This window comes from Equus caballus, chromosome 6, assembly GCF_041296265.1.
Source record: "Equus caballus isolate H_3958 breed thoroughbred chromosome 6, TB-T2T, whole genome shotgun sequence".
NCBI lineage: Eukaryota > Metazoa > Chordata > Mammalia > Perissodactyla > Equidae > Equus > Equus caballus.
This window is the reverse complement of record NC_091689.1, coordinates 74,314,184-74,341,586: the sequence shown is the minus strand read 5'-3', so window position 1 is coordinate 74,341,586 and position 27,403 is coordinate 74,314,184. Positions and strand designations below refer to the sequence as shown.

Below are 27,403 nucleotides of genomic sequence, written 5' to 3'. Positions count from 1 at the left end.
TGAGAAACTGAGGCCCCGAGGGGTGAGGTCTTCCAGCCAGTGAGGGGCAGGAGCAGAAGTACATTGCCTAGCCCCTTCCTCAGCGTCCCTCCCAGACTCAGAGTGGAGCACCAGCATCTCCGGAGGAGCCTGAAAGAGGACCCCGCTCCACATCTGTATCCATCCTCCTTTTCCTTTTCGCTGCTTTCGGTACCACTCTGCCCATCTGTGTTTGAAGCCAGGCAATTCTGAGATATTTCCCATGTGTTTAACCTAAAGCAAATTTCTCTACCTATTGTTTTCCCTTTCAACAAAGAAAGAAAGAGTAAAGCTGTTTATAATAGCTCTCTAAATAATAAATAAAGCTCTAAAGAATAAAGCTGTTGACGCAACCACGCTTTATCAGTGAGTTCCGCTGATGAATTTTACATTTCTCATTTCATCTATGGTGTATACCCATGTATAAAACTGTTGAGCCCAGACCAATAAAGTTATCCTAAAAACTGCTGTAGGGATTTACAGATTTATTACCACTTGCCTTTTTTTTCCCCCCAAACAGTAGCTCATTTGTGGAAATTACGTTACACGTAATGTTCAGTTCAATTTTAAGCCAAAAAAGTTCAAGGTAATGGTACAGGATATTCTAACAGGAAAGTATGTTGTGCTAAGATTATTGCCATGTAATAAAGTTCATAGTGCCCTTAAGCAGTGTGAGTATGGAGGATCCTTTATAAAAATACTTAGGCTAGGGCCAACATTCCACCCCTTCCCCTTTTCCTGTTCCCTCCTTCCTCCTCAGAGCCACACTCTCCATTCTTTTTATTTTCCACTCTAACCATTACAAAGGATTATTATCTTTTCATGATTTTTTAAAAATGTAAAAGCAGTGTTCTCAGGCATCATTAAAATATATGTTCGCTTTCGTTTGTTTATACGGTTAACTTTTGTAAAAGCCCAAAGTGACAAATTGATGGATTAATTTGAATGAGATTGACATAACTGCATTTTATACCCTGATAGAAATCACACAGGAACAGAAGTTGCAATCTTACCCTCCTGTGTATCCTTCGGTGTATCTTTACCTTGTTCTCTGGCTAATGAGGAAAAATTAATACTGTCAATACTGTGATTCAACCCGGTGATAAACTTATGTATCATCTATCACATGACTCACCATAGTCATCTTTGATTTCTCTGCATTAAATCAACACAGATGCACTGGCTTTGGAAATGTCCGTCAAGGTCATTTAGGCTCTGCTGCCGCTCAGTGCAATGCCACCGTCATTGATGGTGTGATGGCGATCAGAGGTTAGTTTCCCCAGAATTCTTCCTTACAGTAATATAATAGCTCAAGAAAATTTCTTCCATGCAATAAGACAAATTAGAAGACATGCAAGAGAAAAGCTGTAGAATTGGTGCAAGAAGAAAGGAAGAATACCATAGCAGAGAAGAGCAAGAGATAGAATTGTAAACAGATGGAATTGTTTGTTGTTGTCACTTGGGGCAAATAGCAAGTTGTGGAATAGGGGAAACTTCTTCTATCCTCTGCCAAGAGAGTACTGTCCCAGTGAGTTTGTTTAATTCAAAAGGGTTCAAACACCTTCCCAGCTTATGTTTGTGAGGGTCGTGTGATTAGTATTTTTCTACTTTGTCTACACAACTTGATCTGCTTAGTATTTTCAGTAAATATCTGCTGTGCCCTCAAATGACATGTGATCTGCCTGCTATGTGTCCATGTGCTGGGACGCTAATGAACACTCAGAACTCAAGGAGACAGCAGCTGCCCAGCAGCCTTCAAGCTTCAACAGCCCTGCCCAGCAGGACAGCAGTTAATTTACATCAGTGGGAGCAACACTTGCCTCAAAAGCTTCATGAAAGTGGAGCTTATGCATAGGAAATGTGTTGAAAATTGCAGAAACTATGCATAATTAAAATTAAGCATTGCATGTCCCCAAAATAATGGGTTTAAATATTAGATGTAAAATGGCCTTAATTTCTAAATTTTTCATTTCATGCTTTTTTAACATGTTCCACTAGCATTCGTGAGAAACCATAGTTTTAAAAAGTTGTGTGGATTAAAACCAGCACCACAAGCCACACCAAAAGAATAGTTTCACCTAATATAATAAAAGAGAAATTAACTTTCACTTGAGAAAGACATTATAACTAAGATCTTAAAATCCCTAAAATGACATTTATTCTCTTAGAACTTTCATGAAAGAGATCTGAGATTTACTCATCAGCATGGCTGCTTCATGAGCAATATTTAAGAGCTTGGAGCGTCCAGGTAGAATTTCGCGTTGACCAACTACTCAATGAAAACTTAAAGCAGCTCTTCTTTATCATTCGACAGATTTACTACTCTCCTAGGAGAGCTCGTAACCAAAGCGAACAGTGTCTATAGACAAATGGTTCCAAGCCCGGTCACAAACTGCAGTTATGTAGGGAGACTGTGTGAAATGCAAATTTCTGAGTCCTCACTCAGACTTAACTGAATCAAAATGTATAGGGGTGTGGTCCAGGCATCTATATATTTTTAGGCTTTCCAGGTGATTCTTACATTGCCAGCCAGCTCAGCATCAATTTCTGTTTGATCACTATTAACATGGACAACCTAATTCCCATTCATAATATCTAATAGCAAGTACTCTTGCTCCATTCTACAAAGAGAATTTTTAAATCCATATGGCAGACGTTTTTGGAGTATCTGTGCACGACAAAACAATTCCAGCTTCGCTGGGAATTACTGGCCTGTGACCCACAAAACACAGACACTCAATCCAAACCCATCTATCCCCATGGATACGTGGTCAAGGGGCAGGCCCTTGGCAGTTATGTTGGATTCTAACCCCAAAACGGAGAGGTGGCCATTTTTTAACCTCATAGACTGAGGAGCCACAAAGTCCTGTCTGTGAGGAGAGAAGCACAGAAGTGTTAACCAGAAAGAAGCAGAGAGAGACTGGAGGAAGAATGCTGCCTAGGTTTCTGAGGGATTCTATTTCTGAATCACAGTCATTTTCTGAAGCTCAGCTACATTCCTGCCTTGTGTCGCCTGAGACACCTCTGTATACTTCCAGTAAATGATCACTCCTCACCCTTTTTCTCCTTAAAAGTAGTTTGGTTTCTGTTGCTTACAACCATAGACTTCTAACTGATACAAACGTCATTCAGTATTTTCAACACAGCCCAGCTTGCATCAGTGTAGTTCCAGAATGTACTTACCCTGCTTGCATGCCACTGTGGAGTCAGTTTCAGAGTGACCCTCTTTCCATTCAGATTTCCTGCCCACTAAATGTGGCTTTTTTTGGAGGCAGCTGCCCTTTTGTTCCCCATCAGAATATTCTCCTTAAAGACCCTTGAATTATAACTGAGCGATTTTCTTGTGCTCTGCCCACTAAATTTCCCTGAAGAAGAAGTTTCCTTTCCTGGCACCACTCCCAGGACTCCTGTCCAGGAGAGGTGCCTCAGCTCACTCTGGCTCTGTTTTCAGAAACCTGTGTTCAACTTTTACCATTCCCTGCTTTTTAAGTACCCTCATACTTTAGGATGGTGACTTTTCCTAGGACCCAACTTTTCTTCAGATCTCGTCTCCTTTTTTTGAAACCATCAGCAGAATTGACACTTCAGTGTGATTATTATTTAGAACGTCTAAAATCCCATGTATGATTTTCGTGAGGAAGTGGGGTTTTGTTTCTGGTTTTTTTTTGCCACAGAGTCAGAATTTAAACTAGATGTTTGTCTCAAACCTCTTTTTCCCCAGAATCCCTTTTGTCACGTAATTAAATAACCAGACCCTCCTTTGGAATTATATGCAGATTTGGTGATGAGAGGACCACAGGGAGGACTTTGTGGAGGTTGTAGGAAGCTCAGCTTGACCTAGCCTTCATCCTTTCATGAAGTGAGTTGAGTGAGGGTATGAAGAAGGTGTGGGGGTAAAGCAGAGATTCCCACAGCTGAGAATTACCCCAGCTGCTAGGAATTTTCTCATGTGTATGGATTTCAGGCATTCACATTTCCTACACCTCTAAGACCCAGAAGAGGAATTAACTTACGTAATTTCTGTTACTTTTCCTTTATTTTTGGTTGCATACTGCTTTCCTTAAAACAGATAGTGAAGTCAGTGACTCTTAATTGTTTGTTTCGTGTGTGTGTGTGTTACACTGAAAAGCAGTAAATAGACCATCTCTTGTGATGGTTTTATAAGGTCTGTGCTCCTTTCTCAGTGGTTACTTTGGTGAAGATCTGTATTGTGATAGTCTATTTTGGGAAAATTCCAGGGATTTTAGTGTGTCTTAATTTCTTTACTACTGGGCACTCCAAAGAATCCATCCCCTTGTGTAAAATGAGTGTGAGGGAAGTCTGGACATGCTCATCCCAGGTGGGAGTAACTAAGGCCAGGACTTTACTAGATAAGTAACAGGTGTGAAGTGTTGTCAAAAGGCTCTTCTCTTTGACAGCTGAATTGAGCCATAAAATTTTTGAATAATTTATGCAAGTCTCTGGAAGCCCAGATATAGATTGTTAATCCAGGGTTCAGAATGCACTCGTGTCAATTTCACAATGAAATCCTTAAAGTTAATTTTTTCTTGTATCTCTTATCTTTGGCCTAGGTGAAAATATTCAGATCACCTCCTAAGTCAAAATTAATTTTGTAAATTATTATCCATGGTCTTAACATCTTCTGTTTGCTTTTAAGTAAAATCAGAGTTTATCATAATCATGTGTTTCAGTTTATATTTTAAAATATTACAAGATGGCCAAGACTGGGGTTAAGAAATCTTTAAAACATCTTTAATTTCAGTTAACTGCTAAGTTTGCAGAGTCTTCTTGTAAGCTGGATTTTTCCTCCTCACAAAACGAAAAGCAACATGTGGTTTGTTATATTCACTGCTTTTCGTAGCCTGTTTTGCATTAGGAGGTTATGGAAACCTAAGACTGAAAACACCATAAAGAAAACCTTACAGTGAAGGAAAGAAATAGAGAAAAGGGACGTCTGAAACTTGGCCCATTTTCCCTATCTGCCCTAAAAATACATTCCAATGTAAAATGTGGGTCCCTGATAGTTGGAGGGAGAAAGAAGCAGAGAAGCAAAAAAAATAGTTTTTTTAAAATCATACCTATTAAGTACCCTGGTTAAATAGTCCCTATTTACCCTTTAAGAACTATCTAAAACATAAAACCATCTGGAAACAAAACACAACTGTAAATGTCTTTTCTGCAAATTAACTGTCAGTTCCTCCCCTACTCAAAACCAAAACTGCCACCAGGAATCCACCCCATGAGGGTCATAGCTGCCATACCTATTGGCTGGCTTCTAGGATTAACATGGCAGAGGCCCAGCCCACTTTCTCCTAATTTCTCCTAGCAGTGTTGATAGTCACAGTGAATATTTTCGTCACAATGCACAGAAAATTTGCAATAGATAGCACACTAGCAGTTGTCTCGAATTCTTTTTCTCCTTATAATTCTGTTATAAATTAAATTTATTACATAGCATCAGCATTGTAATGCCTAGAGGTTCCTATTATAGGCTTTCAAAGATCCCAGATATTCATGTATGTGATCATATTTAGTCTCCCTAAGAACTTTTTAAATTAGGCATGAGAAACAGAGTGACAAGCGTTTTTCTGTAGATTTTAATTTGCCCAATTGTGCAAAAAAAAAATACTGCACTTCATGAAAGGTGTTGTTAGGGATCAGTCAGTTGCATGTTCGAGAAAGTCATTTTAAAGTTTCTTGGAAAGACAAGAAGATGATCATAAATGTTGCTTGGGTACGAATTTGCCCTCCTCTTTTATCTTTTGAGTGGTGGCTTCATTTGAATGAGTTGTCTAACCATATCATTGGGTTCTTTCAAAAAACCTTTTGACTTCATAGCCTAAAAACATGATATGTCATAAAACTATTTTCTGTTGATACTCTGTCTTCACTCAATTGCTTCTCCCTCCCAAACATACTTTTCCAAAAGGTAGAGAGAAGCATTTCAGAGATTCCTGGAATCTTGTTAGAATCTATTGAAAGAGAAGCTAAAAACTTCAGAAATGATTGAGAATGGAACTGTGGTTTGATCTATTATGTAAGCAGCAATGCAATCAGCAGTCTTAAACTGGAACTAGAGTTTGTGTTAAGTTAAAATGTTTGCCCTTCAGTAGCAAGCAGATTGTCTTTACAAGCGTGTGCGATGTCATATGAGTCCTAATAGTCTCCTATTATTTGAGCTCATCTGCAAGAAACTTTTGTTGGGGGACATACTGGCAACTAGAATTGCCCAGAAATGCTGCCAGAGAGATTATTAATTCTATTGTCTTTTTTTTTTCATCTGCTGCAACTAAACTGAAGGACATTAGTTAAAAGAAAAAAAAAAGTAATGTATTATAGTTCTGGGAGTTGAGCTGTAATCAATTTTGTCTGACAAGCTTATTAATGGCTGCATTATTTCAGTGCCTTTTGCCTTCAGGATGTCATGTGAGATGTGTTCAGTAGAATGGGTCACCCACAAACTATAAATTGAAGCGTTCTCATGGTTTGCCCTTTGTTCAGCATCATCTGCCTTTAAGCTGAGGAGATGATGCTTAGGCTGCTGAACCATCCAAGAATGGTACCCTTATTTGATTAAGAGCTTAGTACACTCTGATACTGGTACTGACTAATAGGCAACAGAGCAAACTGTTATATAAATGATCGTCAAAGACAGGCCAGTTTTGTTGTATTTGGACAATAAAACGATTTTGGGTCTATAGAAATTAAAATGGCACAGTGAACTGCTTCAAAAAGCTCAGGGTCTCGTTTGTCTGAGGATCCCCCAGGGTTGGGGTGGGGGTGTCCAACTCCTTTGAGTACACAACTCTTTGGTCCTAAAGACCAGCAAAGCTAATATATTGTCATTGAGCTCCCCTAAGTGAGACTAACAATTATGGCTTCATTTCTACATGAAATAATATGGTACTAAAAACTTCTTGGGGCTGGCCCGGTGGCATAGTGGTTAACTTCGCACACTCCTCTTTGGCGGCCCCGGGTTTGCGGGGTTCGGATCCCAGGCACGGACCTACACACCGCTCATCAAGCCATGCTGTGGCAGTGTACAAAAAACAGAGGAAGATTGGCACAGATGTTAGCTCTCAGATAATCTTCCTCAAGCAAAAAGAGGAAGATTGGCAAGATTGGCAATAGATGTTGGCTCAGGGCCAGTCCTCCTCACCAAACAAACAAAAAACCACTCCACCACTTCTAGAATTATTCCTCCTACTTTGATGATATTGCTGAGGAACAAGTTGGGGGAAGCAAAAGCACTTTATTTTGCCATTTATAAGAAGCTCTGCTTTAAAAGCAGTATCTATACCAGCCCCTTCCGCCTTTAGCCTGAGGATTGTGTTTGACTAACCTAACTTCCAATTTCACTATCCCACACACTCTAAGCCTGATGTTATAGATCCCCTATCACTTTACATTTAGTTTTATGTCTTAAAAATTATTCTTCAGTGTGGTCCACAATGGGCTGTTCATGACTTGGTTGTATCTTAAAAAGGTTTGGATTTGAACCACTGTAAATGGGTGTTGGATCAGACAGTTTTGCATATGGAACTATAGACCATGTCACTTCAGGGTGTGGTACATATGCAACTGACTGGAGAAGAGTCCACTCCTGTAGTCCTGGCTTCTGCACCTTACCAAAACTAACCATATTTAACCAAAGTCTGCACCATCAAGTCATCCTTATTATGCTCAGCACTGTGAAATAACAGAAGGGGACACATACTGCTCTCCAGAAGCATCTAATCTATAGATAAGATTAACATACAGGAAATTATGAGCTGACAGCTCAAGAGGAGATATCATGTTTGCTGTGGTCTGTGTTAATCTGGTGATCCAGCATCACTGTTTTCACTGAAAATAGCTGCATACTGAGCCGTTTGGGATGGGTTGACAGAAGGAGAATGGAAGCATTTGGGAAAACTCTTTGAAGGCGCTAGAAACACTAGAAGGTCTATTGCTTGAAAATATCTCGCTTCCATACATTAATATTAACCAGAATAGTGACTATAGACCATCCTTATTGGTGTAGCTGTTGACTAGAAAGTTGAGCCCCTGGGTCATCCCAAAGCTGTGCGCCATAGGAAGGGAATCACATAGCTCCACTTAAGAGAATATCTGATTGAGAAAGAAGATAAGCAATAATTTTGGTGGGAGGACTGCCCTGAATAAGATGGGGTCTTGGGAATAAAGGAAAGTCATAGAACAGTGGGAGCACAGCGTAGACGCCCTTGGTCTAATGGGGCCTCAGGAAGCATTTCCTGGACCCACCCTGAGTTAAATCAAGTAAGAGTTAGCCAGGCAAACAAAAGTAAGTGGCTAGACAGCGCCAAGCAGGATTAGGCAAAAGGTCATGAAATAGCATTGTGGTTGGAAACCACCAATTATAGAGCCAAATGAGAACTGTGACAAGTGATGGAGATTGAGCTGGAGAGATCAATAGGGACCTGAAATGGAGGACCTTCATGACAAAGAAGCCTAGTTTTATCCCATGGAGGTGTTGGGAAAACTTTGAAAAGGAGATTTGAAACTATGAGAATGACATAGTCAGATCTGTGGTGATCAAGTGAAGGAGAATGAACGTGGAGATGAGGAGAACTGAGGAAATGAGTTAGGCCGTTGTGGTATCCTAGGGTGGGGAAGATGGGGCAGGCCGTGGTCATAGCGGTAGCAGGGAGGGATATAGAGTCAACAGAGAAAATTTAAAAGATACAAAGATCTTATAACTAACCGAATGAGGGTAGGCAAGAAGGAGGACGCCTAGAGTGAAGGAGGCGTCTGTGATAAGAGGTTTCTGGCTTACTCGGAGTATCAGTGGTACCAAAACCACACTGGGAGTCGATGAGGAAGGAGGACATTGGTTTCGAGGTGGGTGGAGCCCATGCTTTAGAAATTTGAGCTTTCTAAAGAGATCTCAAGTTAGCCAGGTAGTTTGAGTTCATATCAGATCTTATAAGCCAAAAAGAACAAATGACCTAAATGATAAATTTGATGAGATTCCTTTAAATATTAAACTGGAAAATTGAATCTCAAATTAGTTGACTCACTTTTTTTTTTATCCAAATAAAAATAAAGAAAAACAGAATCAAAGGACTGATAATTGAGATATAAATAGGAATGCTGAATATGTGCAAGGTCTCAGTCAGGTTCTGGGGAGGCCCAAACAAGGCATTCATTCACCACTCAACAAATATTTACCGAGAATCCGCTATGTACCAGGCCAAGTGCCTAATGGACCAGGCCTGGGCATCCAAGCACTTGCGAAATATCACTAATCAAAACAGATGATCCTGCCCTTAGCCCCTCTATAATGCAGTGCAAACTCAGTGTACAACAGACGAAAGGTCCAGGCATGAAGGAGAAAGGAAATATTCATTGTAACTTGTATCCAAAGACCATCACTTATCTAGAACTATATGATTCCAGACCCAGAGAACAATTTGAATTCCAAATCCTGGCCCTGGCACATCTAATTAAAGCTGGTAAACCAGTCTGCACTACAAAATCACCTCCTTCAAATTCCCACGGTTGCAGAAAGGGACTGGGATCTTAGATAAGATAAAGAAATGTTTTGGAAAGCTCTGCTGACCTTTTTCTTTTTGGCAGGAGGCTTCTGGCTGCTTGAAATAATTCTTTGCTGACACCTCTCTAAGAACACCTTGATCAGTTATAGCACACAGTGACAGTGTTAAAAGCTGGCATGCCTTTGTTGGCCCAGATTTTCCCATGTGGAGAACTGACCATCTTAGAGGTGGTGGAAAGTTTAAATACATAAGAAAATACACAGGTGAGCAAAATAGCTTTGAGCATGTAGTTTCTGAAATAAAGCAGCAAATATTGTATAATTTTAAAATTAAGGCAAAGCACTATTAATTATTTAGATGTCTTGTATAAAACACTAACTGCTAGATAGTAGACCCTTACTTAACATACTAACTCTCCATGCCATTTTGATCTCCGCAGTGGGGGGTAGGTAGTTGAGTAGTTTTTCTACATAGATTATCTTCCAACCTGAAAATCATGTGCCTGTTGATTTTATAATGATGGACCGTGAGCTCTTTAACACTAGGAGTTGTCAATATTCTATTTTAAAGGTGAATATCAATAGGAAGATAAAGTTTATAAATGTCAGTCCTTCAGGTTACCTTGACTTGTCACCCATGGGCAGTGAAAAATATATGTGGTTTCAAGTTAGAGCTCGCATCAGGGCCAAACTGTTGGTTGTTTTCTCAAGTAACCTGTCGGAATGCTGGCTCATTTAGGAATGTGAGCACCCCATCTGGCACCCCATTTACCCCCACCATACACACTGGGCCACCACAAGTTTGCTTTATTCGCCATCAGACACACTGTCTTGTCTTCTCTGCCCTTGAGTACTGAGGCAGCTTCTAGGATCTTCCCATCTCATTTCCCTGCATTGTTCTCTCCGCCCTCCCCTCTAATCAGGGTATAGATATAATCATGTCACTCTTCTCTGCTTAAACTTCTGACTCCCCATAGGTAGCCCCTAGAATCCCTTAGAGGTTCTGGCATGTGCAGCCATTCACAGCTTGGTCCTGTCTTCCTTGGGGCACTGTCTCCAGCCCCTCCCTCCTATCTCCCTGTGCTCCCATCACATTCCCATGGGTTAGCTAAGAGCTGCTCACTCTTTTGGCCCTCAAGCTTTGATTGGCTCAACTTGGACTAGGCCCTGCTCCTTATCCAAGCTCCTTCCCATTAATTATCCCGATCAAATACTTCTACTCCTTAAAGGCCCAGCTCAAAGGTCACCCCACCTTCACAATTCCTTGATCCTCACCTTCTAACCAGAATTGATTGATCAACATTTCCTCTTATTCCTATATTAGAATTTTAATCACACCTCAACTATAATTTAATCACAATGTATCAAGGTTTGTTATGTATTTTGGAAAATAAAATTATTTTTTCCCTACTCATCTTGTGTATGTTTCTAAGCATTTTTAAAAAATAAATCAAGATATAAATAGAGTATGAAATTTAGAACAAGAAGTCCTTAAGTTAGGGGAAGGGTCTAGATGTAATAGTGCTGCCCTTCAGCAGATATCTTTTGACTCAACTAAAGAAGCTGCCAATGAATCAATGGATGGAAACATGAGGTATTAGCTGGAGCAGCTCCTGCTCCAGTCAGTATGTCTGCCTCCATGGAAAGGTGGGACTGGTGACACTCCCTTCCCAAATTACTGTAAATAAATGCAGCGGAGATGTCACTCTTGAAATCTGTGACTGAGAGGAAGACAGCAGGGAGAAGAATTATGTATTCATATATTTTCCCATATCAACTAATACTTAAATCAGGAATGTCACTTTTTTTTTTGAAAGATTGGTCCTGAGCTAACATCTATAGCCTTTTCTTCTTCTTCTTCTTTTTCTTTTTCTCCCCCAAACTCCCCAGTACATAGTTGTATATTCTAGTTGTAGGTCCGTCACTTCATGCTTCCGAACTTTTCTCCCTCATACTAATATTGTAGTATATTTTCTTTGTTGTTTCTTAAACCGTTTACAAAAATTTTATTTGATCATTATATAATAAAAGAAAAAGGTTATCAATAACATGAAAATACATTTATTTTACAAATATAAATTTCTGTAATCTGCCCTCCCCTAGAAACCATATTAATGGTTTAGTATTTACCATTCCTCTAAATAGTGTTGCTATGCATATACTAGCCTATATAGTATTAGTTATAACAATGTGATCATACTGTATATTGAGTTTTGCATCTTAATAGATCTTAGGTATCCTTGCATGTATAGATCTCTTAATAGTTGTTGGAAAGTTTATTCATTTCTTAACATTTTGGCAGTTTTTTAGTAATAAAGACTTAAGAATGTTTGTGTTCAACCACAGATCTACAGGAGTTGAGAAAGCTGAAGAACTTAAGGTCAAGATGCTTGAATACCGGTTGAATTATCTGTCCATGAAAAGTAGCAAACATTTCCTGGGGTGGGGAAGGGTCTTTCAGAATAGTTGGGAGACAGGGGTGGGGTGGGCGAAGATGGCTGTTTTACCAGAAGTTATAACCCTGAACAAGAGTCTGAAAGGACCTGACACCATTCTCCCACCCAGCGTGGCCTGTAGACTCTTCATAGCACAGCTGTAGACACCTGTCTGGTATTAGTGTCATAACCAGCTGTTGAGTTTTAAGGGACTCGGAAAACGTTAGAACTAGTGGAGCCTCTGGGAGCATCTAGTTTGAGATGGAGGAGACTGGGGGCCCCCTTGGAAGAATGGGGGGGGCGACGGAGGTAGTGGTGGGAGGGGTTTGGAAAGAAACCATCCCAGAGCTTCAACAGACCAGTTTCACTTTCAACTGTTTCTATATTGAGATTCCTATTTTAGTTGAAAAATGGATTGTGTTCCCTCCTCAAAAGTTTTAACCATTGACCTAGCCCAAACACTAGCTTTTTCAGAAATGAAAAACCTAAAGCTTAGAGAAGTGATTTATCCCCGATGTCACAGAGCTAGTAATTGACAGAGAACAGACATTGAAGTTTCCTAACTCCAAACCGAGTGGTCAGGGTACTGGGAAGCAAGGCTCTTCCCCCCTCAGAAAGGAGGGGGGTATGGGGGGAAGGGACAGGTGGCTGGGAGGATTGGAGTAGTAAATCTAAAGAGGGATTGGGTGTAGAAAATGTTAAAGAACCAGTGCTCTCTAATCACACTGCTTTAAATATAATCAAAGGGGAAGGAAAGTAATTGGAGACCTAGAAAAACTGCACCCTATTATAAAACACCGTCAAGCCTGTTAGCTCTGGGAAGAGCTGCTATCTGCCTTGGGGCCCTTCCCTGGGGGTGCGACAGACTCAGCTAATGGTAACTAGAATTTGCAAACCTTCAGTGACCCACCAGGCTACATTGCCCAATCTGAGGTACAACAGAAATGTTCAAAATTAACAAGAAAGACAGACATTTTACATAAACTTTCAATGGTAACAAATTTGGTAAAAAGCATGAAGAATTATTATGATTATTCCTCTGGATCTCATTTCTTTATCTGGACAAGACGTAGGATCCCACTGGTTGTTGTCAACTCTACAATTGTATGATTTTGTGATTCTTTATTTTAATTTTAAAAACCATTTTAATTAGAAATGACATCCTACGTACAGGAGTTATTTGTGATTCTTTAGTTACCTCTAGTCAGAACAACCCATGGTCAGAAAACCAAATTGCTGTACTAGACTACGCTGTCACTGAAGACTAAAGTTGTCACCTTACTCAACATTACACATGCCAACTGCCCCTCAAATTTGGTGAGTGAGATGTCATTGGATGACTAATAGGGCCCTCCATCTCTCTTTTCTATTAAGAAACTTAAAGGCATCCAGACATTTAAATAGACTCTTCCTAGACTGCTGGCATTTAGTTACAAATCCTTCCAAATGTCTGAGACCAAGAGCAACTCTTACTCTTAAAACTAAAAAGCAGGTCTGTTTAACAAATGAAAAGACAGAGGCAAGGAGCAGAAAAGACCTCAAGGTCACTAAATATAAATCACAGGGGAACTAAGGAATGGCACCAACGTTTGCTTTATATTCTGTACTTTATCTCTTTTTTCCAGACCCGAGAGGGCTGGCTGGCATTTGACAAACAAATGCTGGCTCTTTATTTCTCTGTCCTTGGCGTTTTTCTGTTTTTCTATCATAGTCTCCTCCGTTAGGACATTACAGTTCGGTCTGGTTTTAGATTAGAAACAGAGTGACTTGCACAGAGTGACTTGTTGTAGCTGTGAGGGCCTGAGAAGAATGTCCAAAAATCATTCACTCATTTAACTCATGTTAATGGGAACTTGTCTGCTTCATCCCAGGCATGATTCTAAGTGTGGAGAATACAGCAGCAAATCCCCAAGGTCCCCACCTTCTCGGAGAGGACAAAGACAGCAAACATGAACAAACAGACACATAATGTCAAGCAAAGCTGAGTGCTATGAAGACGAATAGCACAGACAAGAGCAAGGGTGATAGTTAAGATTAGGGAGGTTGCAGGCCTCTCTGAGGAGGTGACGGTAGAGCAGAGACCAGGATGGGGTGAGGCAACCAAGTCCTGTGAATTTCTGGGCTTCCTTTCTCAGCCACCTCTCAAGTGTAATCTGCAAGCAATGAATATTCCACCAGGCTGAAACAAAAGGATGCTGGTTGGGTGCCTTGCTCCTCATCCTGCATAAATTCACCCTTGACAATAATAATGTCTTTCAGACCAGACTAAAGCCTGTTGCATTCAGATTGAACATTAGTAGGAAGCTTTTAACTTTCTCCAAACGGCTTCATCACTAAAAACACTTACAATAGGCAATAAAGCTGACAGTACCTGTTGAAAATATAACAAACGGTATTTACAAGTTACTGCTTTGGAGGAAGCACACTTACAATGGCTGACATTTAATACTGATAAGTGTTGCTATGGTTTGTAGTTGGGAGGGTTCCGTGGCCTTGGCTAATGTGTAGCTCTCCGTTAAAAGCTGTTTCCAAAAGGATCCACTTGGCTTAAAGCATGGGCTGCTGATACTCCCTTTATCATAAGGATGTGATAGTTTGGGGTTTGATTTAAATCAATAACTGATTGCACATTTGTCCTATAGATACTGTCAGTTGATGACTTCCTGGAGGAAGCCCAAACAGAATGAAATAGGGAGAAGGAAATCTGACCTAGGTATTCATGGTTAATTTCACAGCTCCCCAGAGGAAAGTGGTAACCTTTGAATTCCTCTCCCCACCCTCCCACAAAGCCCCACACAACTTGAAGGCTAGAGGAGCTCAATGTTAGAACTGTTTGGGAACTGTCTTCAAAACGAATCTATATTGGCCAACAGAGTCTATTTGAATTACAAATCCTGTTGTCTGAATCCATTTCCAAACCAGTCTACTGCCAGAGTCACAACTTTTTTTGTCTCTGCCACTTTAAAAAAGTATCTTAAAAAAAAGCAGCCTCTCAGCTGCCTTGCTTTGCAGCACAGATAACAGAAATTGGCCACAGAGTTATTTACTTGACTGCTCTATTTATGGCAACTTGTTTGTGTATTTTTAGATCCCAGTTACAATGGGCGCTTGTGCAGCTGTATACTGTAGAAACATATATGTTGCAAATCACTCCCAAGGGATCCTGATGGTACAAGGATTTTTTAACCTAAAGAAAAGGTGGGACCCTGAAGGAACAGGTGACCATTTTAAGTTGGTTTTATTTACTTGCATTTTGTAAATTGACAAAGCTCTTAAATATTGCATCTTTTTCTCTCCTTTCCTTTGGCATTTTATCACCTGTGATAAGGAAGCCGTTGCGGAAATTAAAGTTTGTAGTTCATAAGAGATTCAGACCTCTGCTGTGGATTATTATTCATCTATCATTTCTTTCTGGGCTTGCCTTGAGGTCCCGTTTTTACATCTCTTGGTCCTTTCTGTAGACAACTATTGCCAAACTTTGCTTTCTCTTCGCGTACCTAGAAATTGCTCAGAAACAAGATTAGCCTTGCGTATGGGCACGTTCTTGTGTTCGAATAATGATATTCACTTAACCTATTTATAAAAGCTCTTATTTGTGTACTTGATTACGTGCATCCCATGACCTGGCTCCTTTTCTTTTGCTGTTATTTACTGATAAAAATAAATCTCCTGCGCTAAGCAGTAGGAATCTCTCCGAAATGCAAGAGAAGTCCTAAGGGGAGAATTCATATGTTAATGAGCCCTTCCAAGTGAGAACTTGGTTAAACGTGCCATTTGCTGACATCATTGTTATGTGCAGAGTGGAGACGATTTCTGTAAGAGGTGGCTTGCATATTACCCCAGCGTTTTGTGGCCCGCGCGTGCACCTGCGGGAGGGGGAAGTTTACATAAGCATCATGGGGTCTTTGCATCTCAGCTGCTCTGAGCACTCACTTAGGGTTTCCGGGAATGGAGCAGGCGGACAGAGGTGGGTAGGTGCTCGAGCCACGAGATTGGCCAAGTGGGTGGGTAACTTTTCCAGGAATAACGTGCGCGCGGGACATCGTGAAGACTTGCCAGGGGCACGGTCAGCAGTGACAGTTCCTGGAAAGCCGGCAGCGGCGATATGTAGCTGGGCAGGCGCCTCCTGCGGACGCGAGCGGGGAGCCGACCAGGGCTGGCACCGCGGGCCGGGCGGCCAGCCCGCCGCTCTCCGCCCTCCGCGGAGGGTGGGACGGGTAGGAAGCGAAATGGTTACTTTTTAATGCGGGCTCTGGTTACTTTTGAAGATCGCCGGCCGCGGGCGGGCTCCCTGCGCAGAGCGGAGACCCGCGTTTTTCTCTCCGCAGTGGAGAATCCTGGAGAGACGCAGAGCCGGGCTGTGGGGGATGCGGGGGCCTGGACGTGGCGACTCAAACAGCGGGGAGCAGAGTCGGCGACGCCGGCAGGGACCGAGGGTCTCTGGGGAGCTGGAGGACCTTTGCGGGCCCCCTCTGGGCTGGTTAGGCTGCTGCCGCGGGTGAGAATCGCCGCGTTGCCCCGAAAGGGGTTCGTAGTGCAGCGGCCCAAAAAGGTGCGTCACGCGGGGGCGGGGGAGCGACCCCTCGCCCGCCGGGCGGGGCTAGCGCTGCGCCGCGATAGGGGGCGCGGCCGGCCGCGGTGCAATGGGCCCCGCGCTCGCTGCCCCCGCCCCTCGTACCCCGCCCTGCTAGGGTCTCCTCCGGAAATGGGTGGGCGAGGGTGACCTGGAGGGCACCCAGCCTCGTTTGCCTTCGAGAACTGCGCCGGGCCGCCAGCCTCGGCGGGTCGCAGAGCGGGTGGGTGGTCAGTGCGCGCCGGGGGCCGGCGGAGTCGCGGGGCGCCGGGAGGGGCTGGGGCCGCGCTCGGCCCCGCGGCCGCAGGTGGGGAGCCGCTGTCTGGCCCCGGGCTTGATGGCAGCCGGGCGGCGGGGGCTGGACGCCGAGGGCTGCAGGGTGCGCGCGTCGGGGCGCGCCCGCGGGGAGGGGGCTGCTCGTCGGAGGCTCCGGGAGAGACGCGGGGACCGGCGGCCACTCGGCACCGCCGTCCAGCCGCGGGGCGAGTGCTGTTCCTTGGAGGTGACGCTGCGCTGGGAGGCGGCGCGAGGCTTTTTTCTGGAGGTGCGTAAGGGGGTTCGAGGGCGACAGGTCCATCCCCGGGGCCCGGGGTCTGTTCTCTGCGGGCCCGGCAGCGGCGCCACGGAGGGGATCGCGGCCAGTCGCCGCGTCTGGAGCCCGGCCTCCGGGTACGACAGGCCGGGGAGGCGGCGAGGGGCAGGGGCCCGCTCCGACCCGCGGCCCGGCGCGCCCCCTCGCGGCTCGAGCAGCCACCGCCGCGCCAAGAGGAGGGACAGCGGGGCGCAGGGGGCGCTGCCGCCCGCTCGAAGGTGTCCCTCTTGGCGATGCGGGCCTGGGTTGATCCAGTGGAGCCCCGACAGCCATCCCTCGCCCCCTGTCTAGAATTAGCCAGCCGAATCTTCCCGACGAAGGTGCCATCCTTTCTCTCCGGCTCCCCTCCCGACCCCTTTTTTCCAAAAGCTCGGGTTTTCACATTAATCTCTGTCAATATAAACCAGGCTATGTGTGGAATTTGTTTTTACAACTCGGGTCTTGTGACTTCTCAAACACTTTCTTGAAGTGTTTTCTCTGGAAACTTGTTTCCAATGAGTGCTGTAAGTTGCACAAAGAGGAGTGTTGTTCAGGAGCCAACAGGTGACGGCGTGAAACCTGAGTCTGTGTGTACATTGGAGTCGAGTCTGGCTGCCGTTTCCTTGGGCCGCCGTTGAAAATAGAAATTCAAAAAATCAATAGGAGACTGACTGGAACCGATTTGGAGAAAATATCTGCATCCCCCGTTATGAAAAATAAGGAGTTCATGGGAACAGCGCCTTGCGTGGTCCGCCTCACGCCACAGCGTGCTTTTGGAATTTTGTCTTTTTATACCGGTTTGGAGCCAAATAACCTGACCCCCAGAGCGTCGCCCTGGCAGAGGACCTTGCTTTGTCATCATGTTTCCTCCTTTTGTTAAGCGGTCTGTCTTACTGTCGTGGAATGTATTTGTGCATGAAATTAGAATGCTTTGAAACCCTGCAGAGTGCACATTTCCTCTTGGAAAAATGGAGAGCTTCTTGGCAATTGGATGGTACGTGACAGGCCACTCAGCTGTCGGAAAATGTACGAGTTGGATGGAGGTTTACCTGGAAAATAGAGCAAGTGCCAAAGGGCATATGGCCTAATGCCACTAATTGGTAGGAGGTCGTTTTAGTGAAGGAATGTTTCTGAGTAATATCTCCGGATACCTCATGATGTTTTTATTTTACAGTTATCTTTCCAGTTCATTTCAGTATAATTGAATTGGACTCTGTTGGCCCTGACTTTTGTCTTTAGCAGACAATAGGCATTGAGTGCTCTTTGGGTGTGTGACAGCTTTAAAGAGGTAACAGTTTACTCTCTTTTTCCTGTGAAAATCAAATCTTGATTGTAATAGTTTTGATACCTATGACTTTTAAAGGTCTCTGCATTTTTTTTTTTTAAGTTTTAAGTGAAGGACACCATAAACACAGAAATACATGTATCCGTTAGGGTAATATATTTTGTGTGTTGAAAAGAATGGAAGTGTAGCAGGTCTCTCTCCTGTCAAATTAGTGGGTAAATTTAATTCACCTGCATATGTAGCCTGGCAGAATTAGAGCAGCTTTTGAATGGGGGTGTGTGATCTGCATCTTCTATGTCCTAAGGCCTTGTTAACAAGCAGTTTAACAAAGAAGTTGTTAAGCAGTTTGTGGCCCACTGGATGGCACTTAGCAGCAGGGGACACCTAGGGAATGTTAGCCCAACTGACTTTACAAATCAGTATCTGTTCTGGTTTTTGGTGATCAAAGGATTTCTGACGTCCCTGGGCATGTTCACACAAGAAAGACTTTTTCCTAGGGATCCTGCAATGCCATGGTAGTCTTCTCATAGGAACTAGAGTGGAATTACATTGGGAAAAGTATTTGTAATTAGGAGTATGACCTTACACTTCGTATTCAATGGCAGGCACTGAAAATTATTCTGCTTTCTATTTGCATGATTTTGATTTGATTTGGTGACTTGGTCCAAGAAAATGATGAATAATAGGAACCATACCAGAACTGATGTACAGCTTTAACCTCAATATGTATCTGATTGAACTCATTCTCCTCAACCCCCTCAAATTCTCATTCCCTTTCTGACTTGCTTATGTAGTATTTCCATATTGGTTCTTCGTCTTTCAATCACCTAAGACTCAACTATTTTTGACTCAGTTTCCCCTTTCTTATTGGTTCCTTTTACTTTCTCTCCCTAAGCCACCATGTTTAGGCTCTCTTGGTGACACTGGGCTATTAGGCCCTCCCCAGGTTCCTTTTCTCTCTCCTGACCATCACTATCATATTTTAAGACCAGGAGTGGCACCCTCCTATTCATTGTTGTTTCCTATTGCCTGTAGGGTTAGGTCCGAAGTCTTCCACCTGGTGTGTATAACTCTTGAAAATCTTACTCTGTGCTACCATTGCCATTGCTTCTTTGGAAGAATCCGTCTTCCATTGAAACTGTCGACTCTTCACTGCCTCTGCACCTATGTCTGCTGTGCTGACTTATTAAGCTGTTTAGGGAAAAATAGTAAAGGCTTGTTTATGTGTATGTCAAGGTCAATCAAAATAATAATCCTTAGCCATTCTGGATGCAGCAGACAATCTGTAGAAAATAAATGACCCCACGTGACCAAGATAGCACAGCAAGATAATATAGCTGCTGTTTACCTTCAGTAACAGCTTCACATACTGTGTGTTACCTTATTTCACCAGTGATTACTTTGCTTGTTGGAGGAGGCGTGAGCCTTTGTCCACAAAGTAATTGTTCTATGTACTTCAGACAAATTTTTTCAAACTGTAATTGCCTAATCTACAGAATATTGAAAGCAACACATTAAAAAAGATTTGGAGGAGGTTGGTTGTGGACAAGGGGGAAAGGCTACGAACTTACTCCAGAAGAGACTGAAGTAACAAGAATCCAAAGATCATGAGAGCAGGGAGGAAAATAACAATACAAACTTTCTCAGGCATCTTAAAGTCCTGGGTCTGGGGCCATGCATTTCTGGATATCAGCTCTATGTGGTGAACCCTGAACCCCGCATGTTCTAGTTGAGGAACTAGGTTCCCAGGTCACACCCAGCTGGTTGGCTGGATTAAAACTCCTGTTCCTTGAGTCCTGAAGCCAGTGTTCTTTCTACTGATTGTTTTCTACTCAAAATGAAAACAAATCTAAACAGCCAGAAGCTAGGTCACATATAATTTACACACATACCACCATTAAAGAAAGCAAGGAAATGTATAATGGAATTTGGAAACATTTCTATCACAGTGGATGCTTTTTAAGTTCTGGCTTTTAATGGAATAAATGTCAGTTGCTTTCTTGATATCTCCCAGAATTGCTCAGTAATGGTCTGTAAATAGAATGAATGAATGAATGGAGTGAATGAATCTGGAAAGTAAATTTCATGAGGAACCACTCATTACATCACTGCATTGGATGAATGAGACCACAGTCTAATTTGAGGACCAAGTGTCCCCTCACAACCAAGCATACACTGGGTCCTCACAGTTGGTGCTCTCCCTAGGTCAACTGGAAAGACCCTGCCATGCTCCATAGACGGTTAAACTGCTGCGTGTGTGTGTGTGTGTGTGTGTGTGTGTGTGTGTGCGTGCACACATGCATGTGCCCATGCGTGCTGTGTGTGCTGGTGTCAAAGGTTCTATGTAGGGACTGGTTAGAAGCTGATTGCAAGAGAGCTGGGAATGGTGGCCAAGAGTTTGGCAAAACTGTTCGCCCTTCAGAAAGCTAGAGCCCCTTCCCAACTCACAAAGATGCTGAAACTCGCATATCAACATTCGGTCTTTTTTATTAACACGTTATTCTTATGCCGGATGTGCTGGTCAGCTTCAAGAAAATCTGTGTAGTCACAGTGGAAGTAACAATGCCAACTGGTCCATGTCAGTAGTAACACTAACTCGTTATGTTCATATAATTCTTTTCTTTAAGACTCTTCCATGTCCTTAGACTGTCTTTGGAAGGAATATGGTTGGCGTTTTTAAAGAACCAGGCCCCAAGATGTCTGGTGCCTTGTCAAAGGCATGAAGACTTCAGGGCTGAGTTTACTGAATGCTGCAAGCACCAGATTCCATTCCCTAAGTATTGCTCTCTCCCCTGTGTCAGATGTTCTCTTGACAATTATATGATGATTGAGAAGTCGGACATCTGCGAGCTGTTTGTCCTTGAGTCTAAGTGGTGAGAAGTGGCTGTTTAACTATTTTGAAGGAAGAAGGGAGAGAAAGGACAAAGGAGGGAAATGGAACTCTTCCACTTTATCGGCTGGCTTCCCTGGACTTACTCCCACGATACTGCTTGTCTTTCTAAGAAAAAAGTATCTCATCTTTCTCTACCTGACCACAGACTTCTTTCTCCCCTCCCTTGCGTCCCTGCCTTTTTCTTCTGTTTGTTATTCATTTCTCTCCTTGACTTTTATAGTCGGCTTTTAGTCATCTCTTCAAAATAGTACCTGCAAATAACTCATCACCTGCTCAAATTTAGTTCAGATCCCTCTTCTCTGTGCTTGACCTCAGTGCCATCTTTGACGGTGTTGTTAGATCTTAAAGGTGTTGCTTCCTCAGCACATTTCCTTCATAGTTGGACTCTGTTTGGAATGTGAACAAACCCATAAAAACTATTTTACTTTTCCCTGCATGATGAGATGTATTTATATCCAGAATTATAATCACAGAATACGGGTTTGAGCTATTTTGGCTTTTTATTCTGTTTCTCTCCAGCATCTAACATGATGCCTTGCACATAGTTGGTGTTTGGTTTTTTTATATATATATATTTTTTTTAAAGAGATCATGTTTAATTTAACTGTGGTTAGGAGAATCTAAAAAATACACACTCTCAAATGGTTCCCACAGAAGTGTGTGTATGTTTGTCCGAAAGAGGAAGAGGAGGATAAAGCAAATGAAGCAAAATGTGAACTCTTGATGAGTCTGGGTGCAGGCTGGATAGCAGTGCCTTACTCTTCTTGCATCTCTTCTAAAGTTTGAAATTACAAAATAAAAAGTTACAAAAATAAGTAAATAACATAGAAAATAAATAAAGGAAGGGGCACAGGACAGCCAGTCTTGTCCATCTAAGTCCGGTTCTGCAAAAAAAAAAAAAAAAATTGAAAAAATGTTTCACTCTATCTCATAACCCGGACTTTGAATAGTTCAATTTCATTGTAATTCAACTCACATGTAAAACTGATGTGTCCCTATATCATGTGATCAACCTTATGAGACAACCCCTGGAAATGAAATTAATGGAATTTTTCTGTTAGATCTAATTCACCCATGGTTTCCTGTTTGGCCTAAAAGGTGGTATTTTGGCAGACCAAGAACAGTCATACTTACATGTTATTAGGAAGACCCTTCATCATGACCCAGAGCAGTCAACTGCTTTCCTACGACATAGGATGAGACAGTCATATACTTCTTTGGGTCTGCTGACAGGTACAGGTAATTTAAAAAAGGAAAAACCCAAATTCAAGTCTTTTTGTTATCAAGTAAAGAAAAAGTGGTTAGTAATATAGGGTAGCATCTCTTACCACCGCCTGGTAAGTCGGGGTCAGGCTGTGTAACTTTCGCTTTTGTGATGTTTCTTTTTTGGTCAGCTCTGAGACCTTGCTAATAAATGTAATGTTTTGTCATTTTAAGTTACCTTGTGATATAAAAGAAAAAGAGAGGCTTTCTCCAAAGAATAAACTCGGAGTGAGGCCGCTGAATTTTCATAACCCTTTCTGACTGTAGGTTCTCCCTGAAATGCCTTCTCTGGGCAAAGCGGGCTGCCTCCCATCAGTTACATCGTTTTTCCTGTCTCGCGCAGTAGCATGGGTAGTTCTCCAAAGAAAAGGCATTGGCTCAATCAGCTTCCACCCCCAGGAGGCGGGGCCGGGATGTAGGGATTTCAGATCACAGAGAGGCCCAGTTCTAAGGCCACTGCTTGTTAACTTACTGAACGTGGACAGTTGACCTGTGGCAAATTGCTCTGAGGCTCAGCTTCCTCTGCTGTTAAGGGAGCTAGGCCTTCATTGGGTTGCTTGATACGGTGATTAAATGTCATAACAGTAATGATGCCAGGCTAGGCAGAAGGAGTAGGTTAGCTCTTGGAGTGCCAACAAGTGAAACTGAAAGCCATGCCTGTGGTAAAAATAACTGTCACTCACGTTCCTTCAGTCATATTCCTCACGTTGCTGATGGATGACAGGCCTCAGTGTCGTTTGTGGAAAGGCTGGAATGAGCGTGTGGGAGTTGTGGGCTTGAGATGTGACCAGTACATCCAGATGATTGGGAGGGGGATTGTGGCATTTAGTTGCTAAAGTTGATTTACCTTGATTAGGATAGTAATTTACTGTACATTTTTCACAAAAGGCTAATCAAGAAATACAGCTGTAAGAGTAATTCACATCTTCGGCAATCTGCGTCTTTGTGCTAGCTCGGAAAATCCATCACTTGTCTTAATTTGTAGTGTTTTCTCTTCTTTTATATATAGTGACATTTAGTTTTTAGGTTCTATTTAATATTTATGTTCTTTGTAAGTTTCTGCAGAGCAGGTACCTCACTGTCTCCCTTCTCAGCTGGATTTGGCAAAGGACAAATGTGCATATTTCATGATTCAGGTTAAATTGCACTGAAGGCACCCTGTTCTCCTGGTGGGGGTTTTTGAGTTACTAATTAAATTCTTAACCTCTAGTTCTCTTCCTTTGACATGTGGGAGTTGTTTTTTTCAAAACAAAAGGGAAAGACTAGATCCAAGAAATTTTCTGACTTTCATTAACACATCCTTTTTTATTGAGGGCTAAGAGGAATGTGCCTGTGTTTAGAAAGCCTTTCCTAAGTCGAGACATGAATGAATTGCACCTGTGTGAAATGATGACTTGTTTAAAAGGTCGTAACCTCCCAATGGTAGTGTAGGAAATGAGGTCATCTTTACTTTTTGTTCAGGGTGAATGAAAGTTAAATTTATTAGTTGGAATAATATCTACTGTGTGGCATTGTTCCTACTGCTAATAAAGATTGTAGCCATTGGATGGGGAACTGTTACAACTTGAAGTTTTTTATTGCCTTTGATTTATAAAAGAAAAACTAAGTTTTAGTAATCGTAGGTTGTAATGCTATTTTTCTAATACTAGTGTTTTCTAATACTGTAAGTATTTAGGGTTGCATTCGATAGTTGCTGAGAAATAACTTACGTCTCAGGGTGAAAATGTTTAGGTTTTTCTGTCTTTCCTACTTGTTTAAACAAGCGAGAATTTGTGAAGGCAGAAGAATTTCTGGAAGTCTGATGTGTCAGGTATGGAGTGTGACTAGACTCTGGCTTTTAGCTATGTCACCTTGGGCAAGTCACTTAACTTCCCTGAGCCTTGTTTTCTCTAAAATTGGGTTAGGCTAATTATCTGTAATTTTCTTTCTTTTTTTGGTGGAGGAAAAGGGGCAGGTATAAAAAGCTGCATCTGATTTTGAAAGTCTTGTGTCTTGTTTTCTTCTTAGTGTCTTGGGATGAGGGATGAGTTAAGAATCAGAAGAGACTTAGAAGGAACATAAATGGTGGTAGCAAAGCTCCTGGGTGGTAGGGCAGTGACTGTTGTGTAGACACGGCCCTTCATCTGAGAAGACTTTTCCTTCAGAGCAGGATTTACAGCTCACTTTGCCCAGCAGCAGGCTGATAGCACAGCGCACACAGTAGGCGCCACATGACCATTCTGTGAGTGCCTGCTAAGGATGCGATTCGGCACTAATAGTCAGCAAGCCGCATTTTGTTTTAACCTAGTGCTTAGATTTGTTACTTTTTGTTGAAGGAACTCATCAGTGAACATCTGGCTGACGTTAGCCCGCAGATAGTAAAGGCTTGTGGATTTAATGTGCTATGTAAGGCTTCACCTGTGCTGTTTCTACTCCGTGAGTAAACTGAGTCTAGTGCCTCTCAAAACTTGATCAGAAACCTGAAACCTAAGCAGCTTGGCCCAGTGAACCCACTCGCTGCAGGCGGCAGTGCCTCCGCTGGGAAAATTGATAGGAAACATGGGGGAGCGGAGGAGGGTCTGTGGAGCCATTTTTCCCAGCACATAGTGGCGGACAAGGCCGGAGCAGGTACAGTCCCTCCCAAGACTTCAAGGGGGTCTCATCTGTGGGCAAGCTAGAAAGCCAAAGCAATTTTCTTGAGAACCCTTCTAATGAACAGTGTGTAGAGCGGCACCTTTTAAAGGCAACTGAACTAAACTAGTTTTGGGGGCATTTTCTAAAATGCTGAGCTGGTCAGGGGGCTGTTTCTGAATTGGGTGGCCCTGGATTTTAAGTTTCACTGGGCCTGGGGGTGGGGACACTAGTAATTTGGTGACTTTCTCTGGGTCCCAGCTGTGTGTAAACAAGCATTCAATAAAAGCTCTTGGAGAGTAAGAGGAATGTCTTCAGGTTTTCAATTTCTTTGTTTTTTCTTATTTTATCCACAGCAGCCACTGTTTGATGTCCTGTGACTAAGAAAACGGCTTTTAACTTGATTGTTATGCCTTTGGAGATGGAGCCCAAAATGAGCAAACTCGCCTTTGGGTGCCAGCGAAGTTCCACGTCAGACGACGATTCTGGCTGTGCTTTGGAGGAGTACGCCTGGGTGCCCCCGGGCCTCAGACCAGAGCAGGTGGGAACCTAATCCTGTGTTTTCTGTTTTTCAATGTGATTTAAGATTTTTTAAGAATTAAAAACAAATTTATCGAATGTCAGTGCCATGCTGACCTGCTCCCCTCCTCCGTCCCCACTCTGCTTTGGGATAGTTTTAAATTTTTGCTTTTTAAGGTTGTACTTAGTTTCTCAAAGGAATTTTTCAATCCTTTTTGTACTCATGGATCCGGAAGCACCAATAATGATGCTATTTTTTGCTCCAATGAATGAAATCCAGGGTACTTATATGCATTTGTTATGTAAATTTCTGAGAGTCCCTTTGGAGAGAGTGAGAGAAATTTGCTTGTTTAAAAACTTCAGTAACAACAAAAAGGTAATAAAAGAAAAGCAAAGTTTCCAGGCCAGTTCTCAGCCACACTTCTGCTTTGCAAGAGAGGAAACACTGAGCTGTAAGAAACCATTGGAAGTGTTGTTGCTTACACATTTCACATTTGATAACCTCGCACATAAGAGAATCTGTCACCACACAGCGTGGATTAGAAAAAAAATTTAAGAGCTAATTTTGTGCTTGCTTTGTATTGTTATTTTAAGGAAGATGAGAACATTCTATATGCCTCTTTTTATTTTCTCAATCTCCTGATAATGATAAACTTGTTAAAAATTGCTGGTGATAGATGTTATTATAGAGCCAAGGCATAGTTTGAAAGCGAAGCAACTACACACCCACTTGGCCCCTTCTCAGTTGTGCTTGTCTCCTATATGGTGGGAACTCTTGAGAATAGGGGGTCTTTATTCATCCGGGGCCTTGCACAGTCCCTGGCACACACGGAGCTGGTATTCAGTAAGTGTTTATAAGTGTAAAAGCTTATGTAGCTGATACAGTGGGGAGAGGGTGAGATGTGGGCACACCAGCTAGGAAGGCAATGTTTTAACAAACTGCTTACTAAGAGAGAATCCTTTCTTGAAGCTTAGGATAAGGTAGGTTTGTGTGATACTAAGATATTAAAGCAGATAAGCTCCAAATTCCCTAATCTCCCATCTTTTTCCTTAAATCGCTTTCATTCTTAGTGCTATAGTGTCCTATGCAGTACTCATTAAGGGATGGTCCTTTAAATACAACAGGAAAAAAACCCAAAGCAAACAAAAATTGAGTTCTCCTTTCAAAGTGAACTAAGTACAGCTCAATATGGCTCCCCTCCAGTTTCCTTGGGGAAATTGACTCCAAGTATTTGGAAAATAACACCCATGGAAGCAAAGAAAGCTGATGCTTGAGAGAACCTGATAAGGGAGAGTTTACAAAGTTTAACAAAACAGCTTTTGTCTCTGTAACAGTGTAAAATTCAGAGAGCAAAGTCAGTGTGTTTGTGTAGTGGCTGGATTTTGGACAGTGTCACACAGCCTGTGTGGTCATTTGTAGCACTCACCCAGGACTCTCTCTTGGCTGACCCTAGGGAGAGTGACTAAAGAATAGTAGCATTAAATGTGCATATTTTATGGCACATAATTTATGATGCCCCTAATTGTCATTACCACTTACATTCCTGAAGAGCAATTTAGCAGCTGGGTGCTAGCTCTCTGAAGGTTTATGGTTCTCCTGGGTTGGCTCAGCTGGTCTTCTCATTAGCTGCAGGAGGCCAAACCTGCACCTAAAGGGAAAGGTAACTATTTAAGATGGAATATAAGCCAAGTTGTTCACTTCCTGTGTGCCGATGTCCTTCT

General features: G+C 42.5%; 1 protein-coding gene and 1 long non-coding RNA gene across 13 annotated transcripts in view; one reads left to right on the top strand and one right to left on the bottom strand.

The window, feature by feature from the left end:
* The window catches only part of PRICKLE1 (prickle planar cell polarity protein 1), a 102,032-nt gene that overhangs the window by 62,141 nt on the left and 12,488 nt on the right, over window positions 1-27,403 (top strand). For 3 of the 12 annotated variants that reach the window (XM_001488203.7, XM_070271256.1, XM_070271254.1), the window contains exon 2: window positions 25,519-25,703. In XM_001488203.7, the coding sequence (XP_001488253.1) occupies window positions 25,572-25,703 (132 nt within the window). In that variant the 5' untranslated portion in view covers window positions 25,519-25,571. Of the gene's footprint in view, window positions 1-15,827; window positions 16,520-16,612; window positions 16,764-16,948; window positions 17,085-25,518; window positions 25,704-27,403 lie in introns of those variants that run through there. The other 9 variants (XM_070271252.1, XM_023643399.2, XM_023643395.2 and 6 more) reach the window with 9 other exon arrangements.
* Window positions 20,866-27,333, bottom strand: LOC111773963 (uncharacterized). The gene is made up of 2 exons (XR_002808719.2): window positions 27,222-27,333; window positions 20,866-22,173 (listed from the first exon to the last, which is right to left on the bottom strand). It is a non-coding gene; the product is annotated as an uncharacterized lncRNA (long non-coding RNA).